Source organism: Periophthalmus magnuspinnatus, chromosome 1 (genome assembly GCF_009829125.3).
Source record: "Periophthalmus magnuspinnatus isolate fPerMag1 chromosome 1, fPerMag1.2.pri, whole genome shotgun sequence".
In the NCBI taxonomy this organism is placed as follows: domain Eukaryota; kingdom Metazoa; phylum Chordata; class Actinopteri; order Gobiiformes; family Gobiidae; genus Periophthalmus; species Periophthalmus magnuspinnatus.
Genome location: NC_047126.1, coordinates 12,531,042 through 12,547,964, shown reverse-complemented (window position 1 = coordinate 12,547,964; position 16,923 = coordinate 12,531,042). Strand labels below are relative to the sequence as shown.

Below are 16,923 nucleotides of genomic sequence, written 5' to 3'. Positions count from 1 at the left end.
TGGCACACGCCCTTAAACTGTACTTAAAGTGCACATGTAATAACTCATCTGATCAAAGGCTTAACCCAAAACGGTAACATTTTTAAGACTTTTCAAATTTTCCACCTTTTAATCTCTAGCGACTTGCATATTAGTTTGGGCTAGATTTTTTTTATCTCAGATGCCCTTCCTCCTAAAAACAATACTGAACCATTTGAGACCCTTTGTTTAGATTCACACTTGGTCCTGGTTTTGTCCTGGTTTGATCATCTGGTTTAGCCTTGATGTAGACTTGGTTTGGTACTGTTCTATTCTTAGTTTAGTCCTGGTTAAGTTCTGGGTTTAGGGACCTGCTTAGCCCTCATTTTATTGAATATAGTCTCAGGGTGTGTTAACACTTGCACAGAAAATTGATATTTGAGACTAGAAATAGCTTAGAAATAGGCCAAGACTAAACCAGGACTAAACCAGGGCCAAAGTAGGACAAGAGTAAATGTACTCTTATTTTTTGACCTGACGAGTTGAAAATGATTAGCCTTCCTCAACCTTTGTTCCCCAGACAGCACACACATGGCTCTTTTCATCTGGGTTCTATCGCTTGCCAAAACTTGCCAAGGAAATTAAAAGCCATCGTAATTATTCTTTACCGAGTAGATTTTTGGCTGCAAGTCAATGCTCTAAAAAAATGACCCAGATTTATTTTTATTTTTTTCTTTCTATGGGTCACAATTGTCAAAATTTAGATAAGATAATCACAAATCCCGTCTATAGTCCACATTACGGTAATCCACATTTTAGTGGGTTTGTGGAGCAGCATAGTTTGCATGATTCAAAATCTTTAACTGAATTTACCCACAACCACAATGCATGTTTTTATACTGACTTCATTGTGACTAAGCTATTTGTTTCTTCAGGTTTTAATCGTTTAATGTTTTACCAAAGCATTTCACCACTATGAGCATGTGAAATTAGACACTTTGGGCAATCGCAAAAGTCAATGATTAACTCTGGTCCACCACGATTACATAATCTAGTCCAATAGTGCCACTCCTTTCTCTAATAAACTGAACATTGTGTAGTTTAGTATTATGTCATATAAGTTTAAATATCAATGGACTATTATGACTTTAGCGGAAGGACATGGGTGTGTCTGTGTAATCCTTTAGTCATCCAGGTCTGATCCACAGCTAAAACCAAAAGTAAAAACGTGTCAACTGGACAAAAATACGGGTGTGGGTGTGGGTGTACTGCACATAAAAATTGACTCATGGCAGAGCTTTAGCTAATCCTAAGAGAAGTTTTTTTCCCACAGTATGGCATTAAACCTAATCAGCTGCAGATGTTTATTGCTCACCTTGAAAAATATGGCATTTTTACTGTGAATGGACTTGCCTTTCTGCAGATCTGATGTGTAATATGGCTTGGTGGTGTCATTAGCTTATCTCCATGCAGAAGTTTAATGCTCTACAGTGGGCAAAGCAAGAATTCCATGGAGAAGAGCAGGTGGTGGAACCTTACCTGAAAAGTTAGATAATGTACTTTTAAACATTTTGTCTTGTCATTATGGAGTTGATTGTTACACAGTTCAATTGATGACTGAATGTAGCTATTTTTACTTTATTTAATTAAATTTTTTTTCTTCTAAGGATCTAGAGACTGATTTGACCATTTTATTGTAGCTTGAGAGTGATATAAAGTTAACTATTTTAATTTATGCAATACTTATGGTAGAAGGTGTAGTCAATTTTGTTATTTAAGTAAAAGTACAGATACCAGAGCAAAAAAAAAAAACTCAAGTAAAAGTATTAAAATACCCCTTTACAAATGTACAAAGTATAAGCATTTCACGTAGATTCTGAGATCTTTTAATAAAGATTTGTGCTGAAGTTTGTTCAATGGAAACAACTTAATTAATCTTTTCTTTTTTCTTGCAGTTTTTGCTCAAATTATGAACTTGTTAAAAATAAACCCTCAGCTTTTTCAGCAGGCCTCAAACAATCATAAAATGTAGTTAAGTAGAAAGTACAGTGACCTGCAAATGTACAGGTACCTCAAATGTTGTGAAGTACAAGTAAAAAGTATCCACATTAAAATTTACTGAAGTCAGTTTCTACTTAAATACAGTGCTTTACTACTTTTACTTAATTATGTTTCACCAGTGAAGAGGGTAGTAAAGGAGAGGTGAGACAGGTAAAAAAAAAAAAAAGGCAATGAGGAAATTATGCTGATATTTCATGTACCCTCACTTATGACTCCAGACACATTAAACTTACATAACAACAAATATCTGTCAGTTTGTCCTTGTTTATTTCATCAATTTAACAACAAAAGTCCTATGCATGGGTAAATCCTTAACTTCCGGTACATTTCTCATCTTCTTTATGGGTTGAATCTGTCGCATTACATAATCTAATCCCTTAACGTAATTCTTTCTCTGTCAGATTATTGTGTGGTCACGACGATGAATGATGGTATGTGGCATCTGGACACCATGCCTGTCCAAACCCCTTGTTCATCTCTTTTTCCTCGTCCTCCTCCAGTGACTCAGAAGTAGGTTGCTCCTCTCAAGCGGGTAAATAGTTGCTCAGTTCATACCCCTCGGCCGGCTCTCCCTGTGTTGCTGTGCTGACCTACATGCTGCAGCATCCAGTTACGTAACTATCCCGGGCTCATCTCCGCAGGCAGCTCTGGGCCAACGCCTCCTCTTTTCATCTCTCTCTCCTCTTTTTTTACGATTGCTCTCTCTCTCTCTCTCTACCCTTTTCTCTCCCTCTCACTCCCCCTCTCTCTCTTGCTCTTTGTCTACCCCCACCTCTTTCTCTCTCTCTCCTCTCCCCTTCCTCTCCCCTATGTCTTGTTATCTCTCTTTCTCTCCCTCTCCTGTTTTCTCTCCCTCTGGTTCTCCCTTCTCTTTATATCTCTCTTTCCTTTTTTCTCTCCCCCTCTCTCACTCCCTTTCTCTATCTCTTCCTGCAGTTTTTTTCTCTCTCTTGCCCCCATTTTTCTCTCACTCAAACACCCACTCCCTCTCCTAGCACTATCCCTCCCCTCCCTTTTCTTTCTCTCTTGCCTCTCCCTTTTCTGTCACCTGTCACCCCCCCTTCTCTCTCTCCCTGTCTCTCTCCCTTCTTCTCCTCTCTCTTTCCCCCCTTCCCCTCCTCTCTTTCTATCTCTCTAGGTCCTCGCTTGGTTGCACACACAGCTGGCTCTGCAGCACTTCCTGGGCACTCTCATTCACTCACATTCATGCTCCTTTCCCATTCAATACCAACACAATACTGCTATAGTGCAGAAGTGGGGCCAGGTGTTACTCACTCATTCATCTGATCCTGTTTTATAAAATATATTTTAATATTGTGAAAATGCATTTTTATTTAAGTTAAACTAGTAACATGCATTTGATTACTTTCTCATTATCCATTTTAACCTTCATATCGACAGTTTTAAATTGACCTAATTATTCAGAGACAGGTTCAGTTAAATTAAATGATTGTCTTTTGTCTTTACCTGAATGTGTCTTTTAAGGTAAAATCAGTAAATCATGCTGAAGCAAGTTTCCCTTTTCTTTTTCGTTTTATTGATGCAGGAAACATCCCCCATGCCAAGTGAGAAGTGATTTATATGTTGGACAAATGCCATATGACCATTTAGAGTTATGAGATACTTTTTACCTAGCTTGACATTGACAGCAGAAAATGTGATGCTGTGCTTCTAGAAATAATGGATGTGGTATTAATATTGTTTGAAAATGATCTGTTCAGAGTACTGAAGTAAGTAATTCTCATTGTAACAAACCTAACTATCTATCAGTAGTAGTAATGGGCTACAAACTGTACTTCTCAAAGTAACACATTATACTTCTTACATGTACTTCTTTCATGGTATTTACAGTAACAGAACTTGAATTCAATATTTGGCTAATCTTCCCTCTATGAGTATGTCCACAAGTGGCAAAAGGGATTTATTAATAATATGAGAGCTCTTTAATACACCATTTTTTGTTTTGTTGTCTTATTAAAACAATACAGAGCATAATCAGAGTTCATGCCCAAACACTTGCTCAAACACTTACTTACACATTTAACAAAAGCAGTCATTCATTAACTATGAAGTTGTTAAAGCCATGTCTGGAATGTTACACATTAGACTTATCTATCAGCAGTGGACACTTCCGGACCATGTTACTGTTCAGATTCATGTTTTCCAAGATATTTTAAGTTATGAAAACACTTGTAAGTGAATGAATGCTAAATAGATAAATGAGTTTAATACTATACTGTGGAACATTCTTGGCAGAGCAATACCATCTCCATGGAGACAAGCAGGTGGCTAACCCCCCAACACAAAAGTTACATAATGCACCTTTAAAAACTAAAACATGCGAACACAACAACATGTCTGAACCCAGCTTGATGAAGTCAGTCTAATTAAGCAGAATTATAAGATTTTGGTTTAAATCACGACAACAACTAGACACAGGCACAGACATAACCAGGATTCAGTTTGACTAAGAACATCTGGGACACATAACAACAACAACAACACCACATATTTGACTACTCCATACAAAGTTAGTTATGTGTCTCTTGTCAATGGATAATCCTAAATTCTTAAATATGTGTAACACCAATCCAGCCACATCTGCATGCACTACTAACCCAGTCCCCCAGGCGCACAATATAGTCATGTTTTTTTTTTTTCTTGCTGTGAAGGCATGTGATGTAACCCGCTTCACTCACTCAATAACAACTCCTTTTTCTCTCTATCCCTCCATCTCTCCTCTCTCCCTCCTCTGTGACCTACTTTTTACTCTCCTGTCTTGTTTTCGCAAGCCTCTGCACAACACAAAGCAGCTTTTACTACTCAAAGATGGGCTGGGCTGGGGGGGGGGCAGGGGGTGAATGGGGAAGGGGCTACAGAGGGGTGAATAAGGAAGAGAGGGGCAGAGAGAAAGAGAGAAAGAGGGAGAACAAGAAATGCATAGAGAGGGGAGGGGGGAATGCGCCATACAATGCAATGCGGTTTTCACAAGAATGTCACCTTGTTACAGCCACAGTGCTCGAAGGGCAGTTCTTGCATAAACCCAATATAATTACCAAAAAATATGGGTTGAATTGTTTCTTATTCTGTGTCTCTTTCCTCTGTTGATTATTATTATTATTTAGATCAACATAATTAGTCTTGTATTCAAAACTGTAAACTTTAAATTTTGTCTTTGTTTTTGATGTGTTTAAAATGTGGGTGTTGCCCTGAACTTGCGACACCTCTGTATGAGATAGTCCACTGCCCTCCCTTTTACTTCTTATGTAAGCCTATCCAGTGGCGCTGCTCTGCCCAATCAAACGTGTTGTTGTTCCCATCAGCCATTGCTCCAGTAAGAGGCTGCAGTCTCACAGCAGCACTTTTGTGTAACCTGTATGCCATGTTTTTTATTTGGTTACTTGAACAAAGCATTTCTGACATGTTTTAAATTGGAATTACAAATAAAATGGTTTGTAGTTATTTAAATTATTTACATACATTTGAGCTCAGCAGAATTAGTTTGTATTGTAAAACACTGAATATGATTTTTCTGTTGACCTCAAATAAAAAGCCGTATTATGTAATGCCCATGTGAACTTGGCATTTGGGTCAGTTTCACTTTTTGTTAATCTTTGATTTTTGACTTTGATCTTTGATTTTATTATAATTTATTTGCAACAATATATTTGAGATTATTCAATGGGTCACCCAGTGTAAATGAGCCACACTTAGATCCATGTTCAAGTTATCAAAGACGTCAAGGACCGGCTGAAATAACTATACCCTGGACTACATCCTAAGGGACTATGTGTATTTATAACTTCTAACAACATAATTATCACATTTATAATGTAAATATTAACTAATGTAGTACATTATAAAATTAATGTAAGTAATATTTATTTGCAACATAATACAAATCTATTGCCTGGCAAATCCAGAATGATGTTTCTGATGTTATATTTTTTATCTAGTTGATATCAGTCTGGTCCCCATGTCCTCCATTATGTTAATCAGATTTATTTTTTTCAGTGACACATGTGAAATGAAGGAGCTCATTGGTCATGTCATTTACAAATAAAAACTAATTTATCTCACCTCAGATTAACAGTTTGGTGCTTTGCTCATTGATTCTGCAGAAATCCACCATGTTTTACAGCCCCTTTGATATTTTTTTCCTTATTTTTTTTAATTTTTTTTACAAGCTTATATTCTCGATCCCAGGCAAACAAATCTATCTCTTATGGCCTGAATCAATATAATAAAGCAATTTCACACTCAAAGTAAATTCAACATTTTTTTTTATTTTTCCCATTTTGAGTCGTTCACAATACAAAATGAGTTTTTTGTAACCATTTGCATATCCACGTGAAGTATCGCATTACATAATCACTTCTGGACAAGGCTTACTTATTCTCTTTTTTCCATTTTTGTTTCATCTTTCATCAAACAGCGTAGGTTATACAGTAACACAGTACAAATGGTAACTGGGGCATAGGGTAAATACACGGCACAAGGAAGAGCATCGATCAAAATGACACAACATGATGACAAACACACAGTAATAGCCAAAATAATAATAATCACTTATAATAGAAAATAACAATATTAATAAAATAATATTAAAATAATGACAGTAGTATACAAGAGATAGACAACTTTACATTTATACATGTGGCCAGAGGCAGGCACCAGGAAGTGTACAGACTGATACTGCAGCTACAGGAGCTAGACTCAGTGCATGTGTGGGGCGTTTGGGATCACTGTGGGACGAGGGACAAACAATAAGAGGCACCGCATGAAGAAAGCAGCTTTGCTGGTAGTGACTAAAGAGCATTTCATTTATTAGACACACAATCTTTGTGTCTGATTTATGGAGCTTAACAAGGCTTACCTTGTGCTTGTCAGGTCTAGCCAACATCTGTCATCTGCATAGCCTTGACTGATATGAAAAACTGGCCTTGACTTTTTAAGCTCTGGTCATCTGATCACTGGTCATCAGATCAAGACTGTTGGAAAACACCTCATACACTGTTTTTCGAAGTTGTGGCTCTTCTTTCAGTTTTAGTAAAAACAAAATCTTTGAGGCATTTTAGATAAAGGACTGTACAAGGTGTATCACTAAGAACAAACAAATCACTTTAAGTCTACGACTGCATTACACAATTCTGTTTTTGTTGTTTTTGCCATGTTTTTCTTCTTAAAATATATAATTGTATATGCAAATTCATATGTCACAGTATTGTACAATCTAAGTGCTTCAGAAGTGAAGGGGCTTGTGTGCAGATGAGAGGGAGCAATGGGACTCGTCAAAAGTGTTTTACTAAACGGATGCATTTCTTTGGTTGAAGGAATGTTCCTATAATGCCACAGTAGATGTGTAAGTGCTGGCTAGAGCCTCAAAGGCAGTTAATAGTGAATAATCTGTACATGTCTGACTCAAGAGAAAACTTTCTCTTTTGTGTGATCTTAGTTTTGGGAGGTAGGAAAGACAGGAAAGAAGTGACACAGTGAAGACTGAAGTTGAAATCCCAGGCTTAAGTGTTTTTGTGAAAGGGTCGGATGAGGGACGTCCTACACCTGTGTGAGTGCTGCTGTTCCCTATTCAACCCTTTGACAAAACATGACTTTATCACATTGCGTACACCACAGAACACTGTCTCCTTCTGTGTTTGAACTGTCCGTTATCAAATACAAACTTGTCCCAGTTGTCTTCAGTCTCGCTTCTTACTGCGTCCGCCGCGACCACCACCAAAACCCTTTTTTCCTCCCTCTTTCTTGGCCTCCAAATGCTCGCTCGCCTGAGTTTTAACCTCTTCAGGGTACTCAATCTGGTTCTCGTCTTTACTGTCCCCCAGTGCATGGCTGAGGGGGTTCCCAGGGAGGGCCAGGTAGGGGTGCTGGGGAAGAGTGGGTGAAGGGGACATAGACACAGGAGCAGGTTCCTGTGCCCCTCCATTAGACAGAGCTCTATATTTGAGGCGCAGTTTATGGGGTAGTGCGGTGGCTTTGACCTCGGCGGGGTTCTCTGCCTGTGAGCTGATGATGGTGGACTTCTGGTGGTAGCTACTGATGTCTGAGGAGGAAGAGGAGGGGGACTCGTCGTCTGTGGAGCCCTCTTTGTCAGAGCTGCGTGGGTCGCCGTCACTGGACGACGTGTCTTTGCCCGAGGAGTTCTCCTGGAAGAACCCATCTGTCCTGGGACCACCCTCATACGTGAGCACTGGGGGCTCTTCGTCCAGGGAGGTGAGGTAGGCGTGCTGTGGGTAGGAGGACCGTCCCTCCTCAGTGTTGTGGGTGAGGTCAGGGGCAAAGGGGTTTGGCTGAAGACCATTTTCTGACCCCTGGTAACTGTAATGCTTCTCGCGCTGCAGTTGGCTGCTGTAGCGCTGCAGCTCCTCTGCTTCCGCATGCCCATTGCTGTATTCGTACTGAGGGGAGTCCATGGTTTTGGTCCTCTCCAGTTTCTCTGCCACCTCTGTAATGGTCATGGAACAGTCGCTGTACTTGGAGCCGTGTGACTGTCTGCCTTGCTCCTCGGGCTGCTCCAGCGGGTAACAGCCACTGCTGGAGCGGTACAGGATCACACTCCTTTGGGCGGGGGGCGCTGGGGGGGCCGGGCTGGACCTCTCCATGTGGCACTGTTGGCCTTCAGCCATGACCGCACTCTGGTGGGAGGGGACAGCAGTGCTATAGGTGCCATTGGGAATCCCATTTGGGATGTTCTCCAGCCGAGCCAGGTCCATGGGTGGCTCCTTCTTGATGCTGTAGCCCATGGGCTCTGGGCTGTCCCGGGACGATCCATCGGACATGTCGGATACAGAGCCTCGAGGGGAGTACTTTTGAAAGGAGTTGTGACAGTCCCCGCGGATAGACTGCTCCGTTTCAGAGGAGTCTGAGTTCATCATGACCTGGGACGCACTAGAGTAGCCACTGCTGGAGAGGTAGGCGTTACTGTTGGGGGTCCCAGTGGCACTATTACCGCTGCTACTGTTGATGGTGGCCTCCCCACTGGAGATCTGCTGGCTCTTCTCCATGTAGGATGCAGCAGTGATGAGGCCAAAGCGCAACTTGAGCTGCAGCAGCTCCGTCTTAAGCCTCACGTTCTCTTCATTCAGAGCGATCACTCTGTTCTCCAGCACCATGTCGTTCATGCGACGCTTCTCCCTTGAGCGTTTGGCCGCCTCGTTGTTCTTCCGGCGCTTCTCCCAGTACGAAGCATCTTTCTTTTCATCAGAGATGAATTCCCTTTTGCGGCGCGAGGTCATGGTGGGCTTGTTGGAGCCTTTGGAGGGCCGTCGTCCTGAGGAGTCTGGGCTTGGGGAGGGCATATTGTCGCTGTAGGAGTATGAGTCCACTTCCATGGTGTTCTTGTTGCTGGTGGCAGAGAGATGCAGACTGAGACTCTCCATGATCTTGTGGCCAGGCCAGAGAGACTCTGGGGGGCAAAGGGGGAGGGGTAGAGGTAACTATATGTGCCGACTACTTGGTTTGACTTTGAGTTTAACCTATGTTGCAGGATCAGCAAAAACTTCTTGATGAGGTATTTGTGCCCCACGGAAGGAGAGCCTCATTGATTTCTGTTTGTAATGTTCTTACACTCAAGTGTCCAAATTAGCCAAGAAGATTAAAAAGAGGTGGAACTCCAGAATAACCTTGTACATTGACGTAGTTTGGGGATGAAACTTGATGAAAAAAGGAGCTAGAGTGTTATTTTAGTTGAGACTAAGCCAATGTTTGTGACGGTAGTTCAGATGAGGCCCCTGTGTGTTGAGGTGAGTTTGAGTTTATCAGCTCCTCTCCCAATCTTTAGAGGGCGATGGCTCCGGTCGGGCGGCTGCCTCTCTTTGCACAAAGGATGTAGGTCAGTCTGTCTTCTTCAGCGCTCCCAGAGGACTTCACTGCCGCTGTGTGCTGCTCACCACTAACTGTGTTATGGAGAGAGGGATACAAAGAGGGAAGGGAAAGAGAGGAGCACATGGTTAGATTCAATGTAAGATAGTTCATTGTGGCATTTGTTCAGGTTTTATTAAGGTCAAATTACAAAGAGACATTCTAATATTGATTCATGTAAGGTGTGTCTAAAATCCATGTTTATCTGTATGCAGCTTACAAATTTATGACATAACCTTTTGGCTGTTGCATATCGCGTCTCCTTTTTTGTAGCTTGTATTGAGTAATGGTGAATAGTAGCAGGAAAGATGGGGTGAGGTTGTGACTAAACAGACTGCTGCAGAACTGTTGTGTAAGAAGCTGATATCACTGGCTTTTACTGACAAGAGACAGGCTGACACACAGAGGCAAGCAACACTTTCTACGTAAGATTTTGTAATATTCAAATTTTGTTTCATAACTTTATACAGATAGTTGTGAAGTTAATGTATATGATTAATGTAGATCTCTTCTATGCATTTCACCACCTAATTTGCTAAATACTAAATTTAGTAATCCATATATAATACATTTGTTTTTGTTTTTTTTCTGTACTGAGCTACTGTGCGTATGTCATTTCCAGCATGGCTCAATAACATGAAGTTGTTTACAAAACTTTTCACTTCAAGTGTGCTATAAAATCTTTTATTTTGTCGTAAACGGCGCCTCCCTCAGCCCCACTGCCACTGCCATGGAGGATTTGTTATGTCAGACTGTCTGTGGAAGAATTGGGGCGTCTCAGTTTCTCAAGCTGCTGATACATATCACAGTTCACGCACAGCTTGCCTCTTTGCCCAGACAATACTGAAGAGAAAGGATGCTGATGCCATTATGTAACAACTCTGACCATTTTCTTGTTTTAACAGTGTTTTCCTGTTGTCAGCAGCACAGTTGATATATGCATTAGTTATTAACACAAAATAGACCAGAGGAGCTCTAGAGTCAAAAAATTAAATCTATTTCACAACATGTCCAGCTAGAGGTTTACTTTATGTCACTAAGCACCTCCTCGTTTGGTGTCAGTATTGCTTCACAACAATGACATGACACATTTATTCTTTTCCTGTTTTCATTGTTTGGCCATGCAGCGATTAAATGCAAATTAGAAAGATCAACAGAAGTCTGAAGACTAAGTGTAAATGCAGTTGTGACACAGACACCGTCCTGCAATTTGAGGTAGATCTATGAAGAAAATGTAAACTTTTTAAGCTGCGTCTGAACTAGGCGAGAGCAGAGGGTCAGTAGGACAGTGAATGCATGAGTTTGGATTGACTGTTCTAATGCATGTATGTAAGTATCACTTGACAAATGTTATTTTTAGATTAGAATGTATAACTTCATCCATAGTATATTATTATTATTACAATGTTGAACTGAAAAGCTTACTTGTAGGAAAACTTTATCCATGTTTCCCATAATGTTTATACAGTGTGAAAGGCCTTATGTGATATTATCTAAAATTCCACTATATGGACCCAAACAAAAGCAAAGTGGAAGAAAGGGGTGCATACGTCTGCACTGTCCCACTGACCTAGAAACGACGCTCAGCAGTAAACACTCCCTCTGCCTTTGACGGAGCGCCATAAAATAGGTCAGTGGGACTGTAGGGGAGGGGGGCCGTGGAGGGAGAGCGAGCGAGCACAGAAGTACACGCTAAAAATAGAGCGAGAGAACGAGGTTGAAGAGGGAGGAATCGGAGCAGACCAGTGACGGTAGGAATTTGTTTTAGGGATAACGAGAGGAATTTTACAGACAGAGCAACAGGGAAAATCAACACACCAGCTGTATGGGGAGGTTATAAACAGCCTGGTGGTTTGCTTACAACATTAACTCCTATGTGCTCCCAAAACCGTAATGCATAACAATGTGCCTGAAATGGAGAGAAAGGAAAGAGATAGGGTGACGGCACTGACGTCAAAGCACACACCCCTATCTTGCAGCCAAACTCCACATAACAGCCCGGTCCATGGGGAGGGGCTGCCACTGGTCCTCATAACGTACGTGATCTGAATCCCTTGTACCGATGCGCGGCTTGTGTAACAAATATGTACTACATAGCAGCACAAGCTACAGGTTAGTTGACGCAATCAGTTCCTTCACAATACTCAGAATGACGAATAAAACTTGGCAGCAGAAATCAATTATTGTGCAACATAAGGGCTGTGAAACAGGTCACAAAATTATTCCTAATATATATAAACTTTATGAGACCAAATTTGCTTTTAGATCTTTCAATGATACACTGTTGTGGTCAAAATTGATCTGAAAGTAATTTTATTTTTTTATTTTTTGAGAATTATTTTATTTTTTCTGTTTAGCCTATTTTTTTTTTTTTTCTTTAATCTTTGTGTTTTGATAAATGACAAATTTATGATGACTAAATACCTTGAGTAGTTCTGATTTTACTTAAATGTCCAAGTATTATATCTTATCATCACGGGCTGTGGTTAGATGTGCTGGCTGTGGTTACATGCGCACTAAATTATAGGATTATGGCAAATTAAATAATCTGATTTCATTCTGATCATCATCCCTCTGAGCACTCACATCATATATTGTGGTTTACATGTCATTTACATAATCGTATAGGTGCAAAAATCAGATTATAATCAGATGTTGGTGTACATGTGAACATTGCCACTGTGGAAGCTGTCATAATTTATTTTTCTCATATTGTCCAGCAGCCTCAACCATTATGCCTGGAGTTAGATTTTGGGCAGACTTCTTTAGACTTCAGTTGAGCTATAATGGCAGCTCCTAAACAACTGCCCAAACATTCCTCCCCAATGTTTGGGGAGGAATGTTTGCCCTTTGCTCCCTGTGCAGTGAGTGAGTGTAACGCATGGCATCCTCTACTTCCTCCCCTCCTCCACCTTTTTAAGTGATTCAACGCCACACACGTGGAGGGGCCCCCAGTAGGTTAGGAGACTCAATTTTCCCCCCACGGCTTATGTCAAAACACAAATAGGAATTCAGACATACCAGGTCAGCCTAATAACTGTGTGCACCAATTCACGGGTCACATGCTTCAGTAAAATGACTAGCAGTTGTCTGAAGTATGTCATTGTAAGTTTGTGTGTCTTAAATCTTCTCCTACTCTCGAACTGACAAAATAATCGATATTTTGCTTTAAAGTTTCAAGGCAAACCAGATGCCCTTCCTAGAGATACTGTACAGATCTGATTTCATGGTAAAGTAAATGGCAAAACATAATTACAGTCTTTCATGCACTTACAATAATGACCTACATAATGTTCCAAAGTTAAAATTGTTGTTGTGTTTGCAATATTATGAGTATTGGTAGAAGTAGATGTAGGACTAAAGCAAAAATATGTGGCTACTGATGCATAGACAATGTTATGTCAGTATGAACTGCACTGGCCTGTATACCTCATGTTCTCTCACCCACATACGTGTTTGACCTATATTTGATTCTGGCTTGGACGGTGCCGCTGTAGAGCTCTGTAAAATGGGTCCAGTTGCTTGTGTCTGGTTAAGTTTTTTTTTTTTTTTTTTTTACAAAACTTTAGTCTACCTCTGCAGACTAGAGTTTCCATCGATTGCATCACATTGTGGACATGTTATTTCACAATAAACAAACACCGCATAATGATGTTGTCTAAAGATGAAAACTGATGTTATGAGCTGTTATGAATCAACTTCTGTTCTGACTCCTTAAATGTTTTGAACGAGTTAAAAATAGCTCACATTTAAAGAGCATTGGTGGCAAGATAAATAATTAATAGGTATAGAAATAGCCTATACAATGCCAGATAGATAATTTGAAGATGGTGTGAGCAGGAATCAATTACAAATTGTCCCAGGAGAGGGCTGCTGCTGTTTATGGCTTCTCCCTGCTGCGCGCGGTTATGTCATAGCCTCAGACTGGCTCAAAGCAACACGCGCAGCTCTTTGGTTAACACACCATAGACTCATCTAGTGAGTCACTCTGCATGGAAACTAGGGATTTTGAGACTTATTTTAGGTTTACGTGCGTAAAAGAACACATTAATTGTTAAATATTATAACATTATGAAATACCTATGAATTGAGAATAACAATATCATTATTTGTTTCCAATCGCTGCATAGCCTATTTATCATAGTTAAATCTATATGTTTTAGACACAAGCCTGCCTAAGCACGCCACAAAAAGATTCAAACATTTGTCTAATATTGGTCATCTTAGATAAATAGAGGCTAAGCGCTGAATAAATGATGAGAATACTATAAATATAGTAAAACGCTGAACAGCTATAGAGCATGTCTGAAAATAGACACTTTATTTGTTGTCCCCATGGCACCCAAAAGGGGGAGATGATTTCAAATCTCAGTCACTAAAATAGCACGGGGTATAAATCGGATCAAGACACGTGTGGTATCTGTTCTATACAATACACTGCAGTGGAGCCAGACAGCAGCTGCCCCCATTCCCTGGAAAACACCACCATGAGGGAAATTACCTCGCCTTGACATTGAGTGCCTAATATGGGTTACGCATTACCACGTTTCGCCGGCTTTAGTTGTGCGTATTAGTTGGTACAAATTGTCCTTATACGCCGCTATGACAAAAATAGTACCTCGTTAGGACAAATTGTGACGTTTATTGCCACCCAAAATAGCTATAAACGTCTCAAAGTCACAAATGGGCTGCGTATGTGCCGGCAGCCGCCATGTGAACAATACCCGACCGGGAGCATCATGTCCTAACAACAATACGCACTCTTATAGAGCCTACGCGGACATACATTCACACAATAATGAAATAAACTAGCACAAATATAAGAAGAACACACAAAAGCCACCGTCTTTTCAGTCAAAACATACCTTTCCATGTCCGGGAGGAGGAGAAACATCCACACGCTTCCACCACGACACAAAAGCAGTCTGGCTCCGCGCGTTTCCTCGTTTGCCTCTCCGCTCTGAGCAAAAAGGGAAAAAAAAACTTCTCCACGAAAACCGTTTCCAAAAGTTGCGTTGTCCGCGTCTGGTCGATGTTTTCGGGTGAGCTGTGGTTGAGTCAGTGGAGGGGCAGGATGCTGGTTCAGGCTCTTGGCTCGGGATCTGCTCAACGTGTTGTGTGCGCCACCGGACACTTTGCTCCAGTTTCTGCGGCTCCCTTTCGAGAAATATGTGTTAGTAGGTCAGCGGTTGCATAACAGCTCTTAGGCTGCCTAGTCACGTTTTTGTCCTCTATCTCTCTCCGCGCGCTGCTGGGGTGAGGTGTGTGGCTCTTTACCATGTTATATGGCCTCATCCCGACTGCGAGTGCAGTTTGACGGGAGTGGTTAACTTTATAACTGCTATGAATGAGTTTACGCACGGCGCGCGCTCCACGCTGGGGTCGTGTCTCGTGGACAGTCTATACAAGCATGTCCCACATGGAGGTGGGTTGGTTATATTGTTATCGTCAGGATGAGGGTTACTGTGTCAACAGCTACATGACTTAGTAACTAAAAGTGCACAGTATTTATTAGACTAATACTATGCAGCGCAAGTCTAAAATAAAATGTGAGTAAACTGAGAATAAAAGAATAAGGTTAATTGTGCTGTGTTTTTGCATAACTGGAGGGGATGCATAATATTTGGCAAACTGATCATGAGCGAAAAATGTCTAAGCTTTACATCTGCATTACATAAATTAACTGTATTCTCATTTTGTAATGAAACTCACCTGATTCATCTGTTAACTTTACTCCATGGTCCAAATGCATAGAAGGAGATTGCTTATAATACCTATAAATCGTCACCTAGGAAAACAAAAGTCAGTGTTTATTCATCCATATACAGCTTTTCATTAACTACAGTTATGCATTAAGGTATTGCATACATATTTACATATTTACATCTCATTCAGGCTTGATATTCTACACAATGGAGGAAACAATGGAAACAATAGATCTTTATTTTAGATATAATGCCTTTAGTGCACAACATACAGCTTTGGACAGCTTATCTGTGAACATAAAAATTAACAATGAACTAAATAATAATAACTTCACTAACTATTTTGAGCACAAATGTATTTAATATTAAAACCAGATCAATGTCAAGAACTAGACCAGCTCTAAACCAAAAGGACCACATGTATTTGGAATGTATTACTGTTTTTCTTTTTCTTTCCTCTTCAGAATTTTGCTTCTAATGGAAACTGTCAAAAAATGGAGCACCACTACATTACTGTGTTATTTTTGCATATAGCACATACAGATATTGACACATTTCCAGTAGATGTTCAGCTATAGTACATATTTCACATATTTGCATATATTAACATTGTTTGATTTTTAGATTACATCAGGTCTATAATCACATTTTGTCATTAACTTTTGCATGTGACCTGATTGCGAAACTGGTTTAACCTCAGTGACATCACAACAGCAACAGGCTTAAAATGTAGTACTCATTTAATTAGTATATTTAGTGCCTTTGCCTTGTGTTTTTTGCTTATTATTTAAAATGAAACTTCTACAACCACAAAGTAATCACATCAGACCATTTGTAATATTTTCCTTTCTGTGATTGACCGTTGGCTCCTGCCCAATAGTTTTTCATGTAGGCACAGTCCATTTTGAAAGCACACACAAATTTAACCCTTTGTCTGGTCTGGTGCTGTTTTGTGTTCATGTTTTGGCTTTAAAGCAGAGTAGCAATGCAAATATGTAAATTTAATTAGATTCTATTTATACAGCACATTTAAAATACAACTTAAACTATACCACATTGTCTTGTATATAAATTGGATTCTTGCTTTATCCTTAGTATTGCTACTGGTTACCCTATTCAACACTACCATATTATTTTGTACTTACTACATAATTGACAACAGATTTATTTGTTGAATCTTGATGCTACCTAATGCATATATCAAGGTTTTGCACTAGCACAAAAAGTACACAGGATACTAATCAAATTCATTCCCTATTGGTCAAGGTAAATTAAGGAACTTGCACCAAATAATATCAATTTTGCACACATTTTGACACAGTGC

General features: G+C 40.1%; 1 protein-coding gene across 1 annotated transcript; it reads right to left on the bottom strand.

Annotated features, from left to right (window-relative positions):
• Positions 1 to 6,286: 6,286 nt before the first annotated feature.
• Positions 6,287 to 15,218, bottom strand: nfil3-5 (nuclear factor, interleukin 3 regulated, member 5). The gene is made up of 2 exons (XM_033991656.2): positions 14,760 to 15,218; positions 6,287 to 9,929 (listed from the first exon to the last, which is right to left on the bottom strand). The coding sequence occupies exon 2, from the start codon at positions 9,411 to 9,413 to the stop codon at positions 7,716 to 7,718; it is 1,698 nt and encodes a 565-aa protein (XP_033847547.1). The 5' UTR covers positions 9,414 to 9,929; positions 14,760 to 15,218; the 3' UTR covers positions 6,287 to 7,715.
• Positions 15,219 to 16,923: the final 1,705 nt, after the last annotated feature.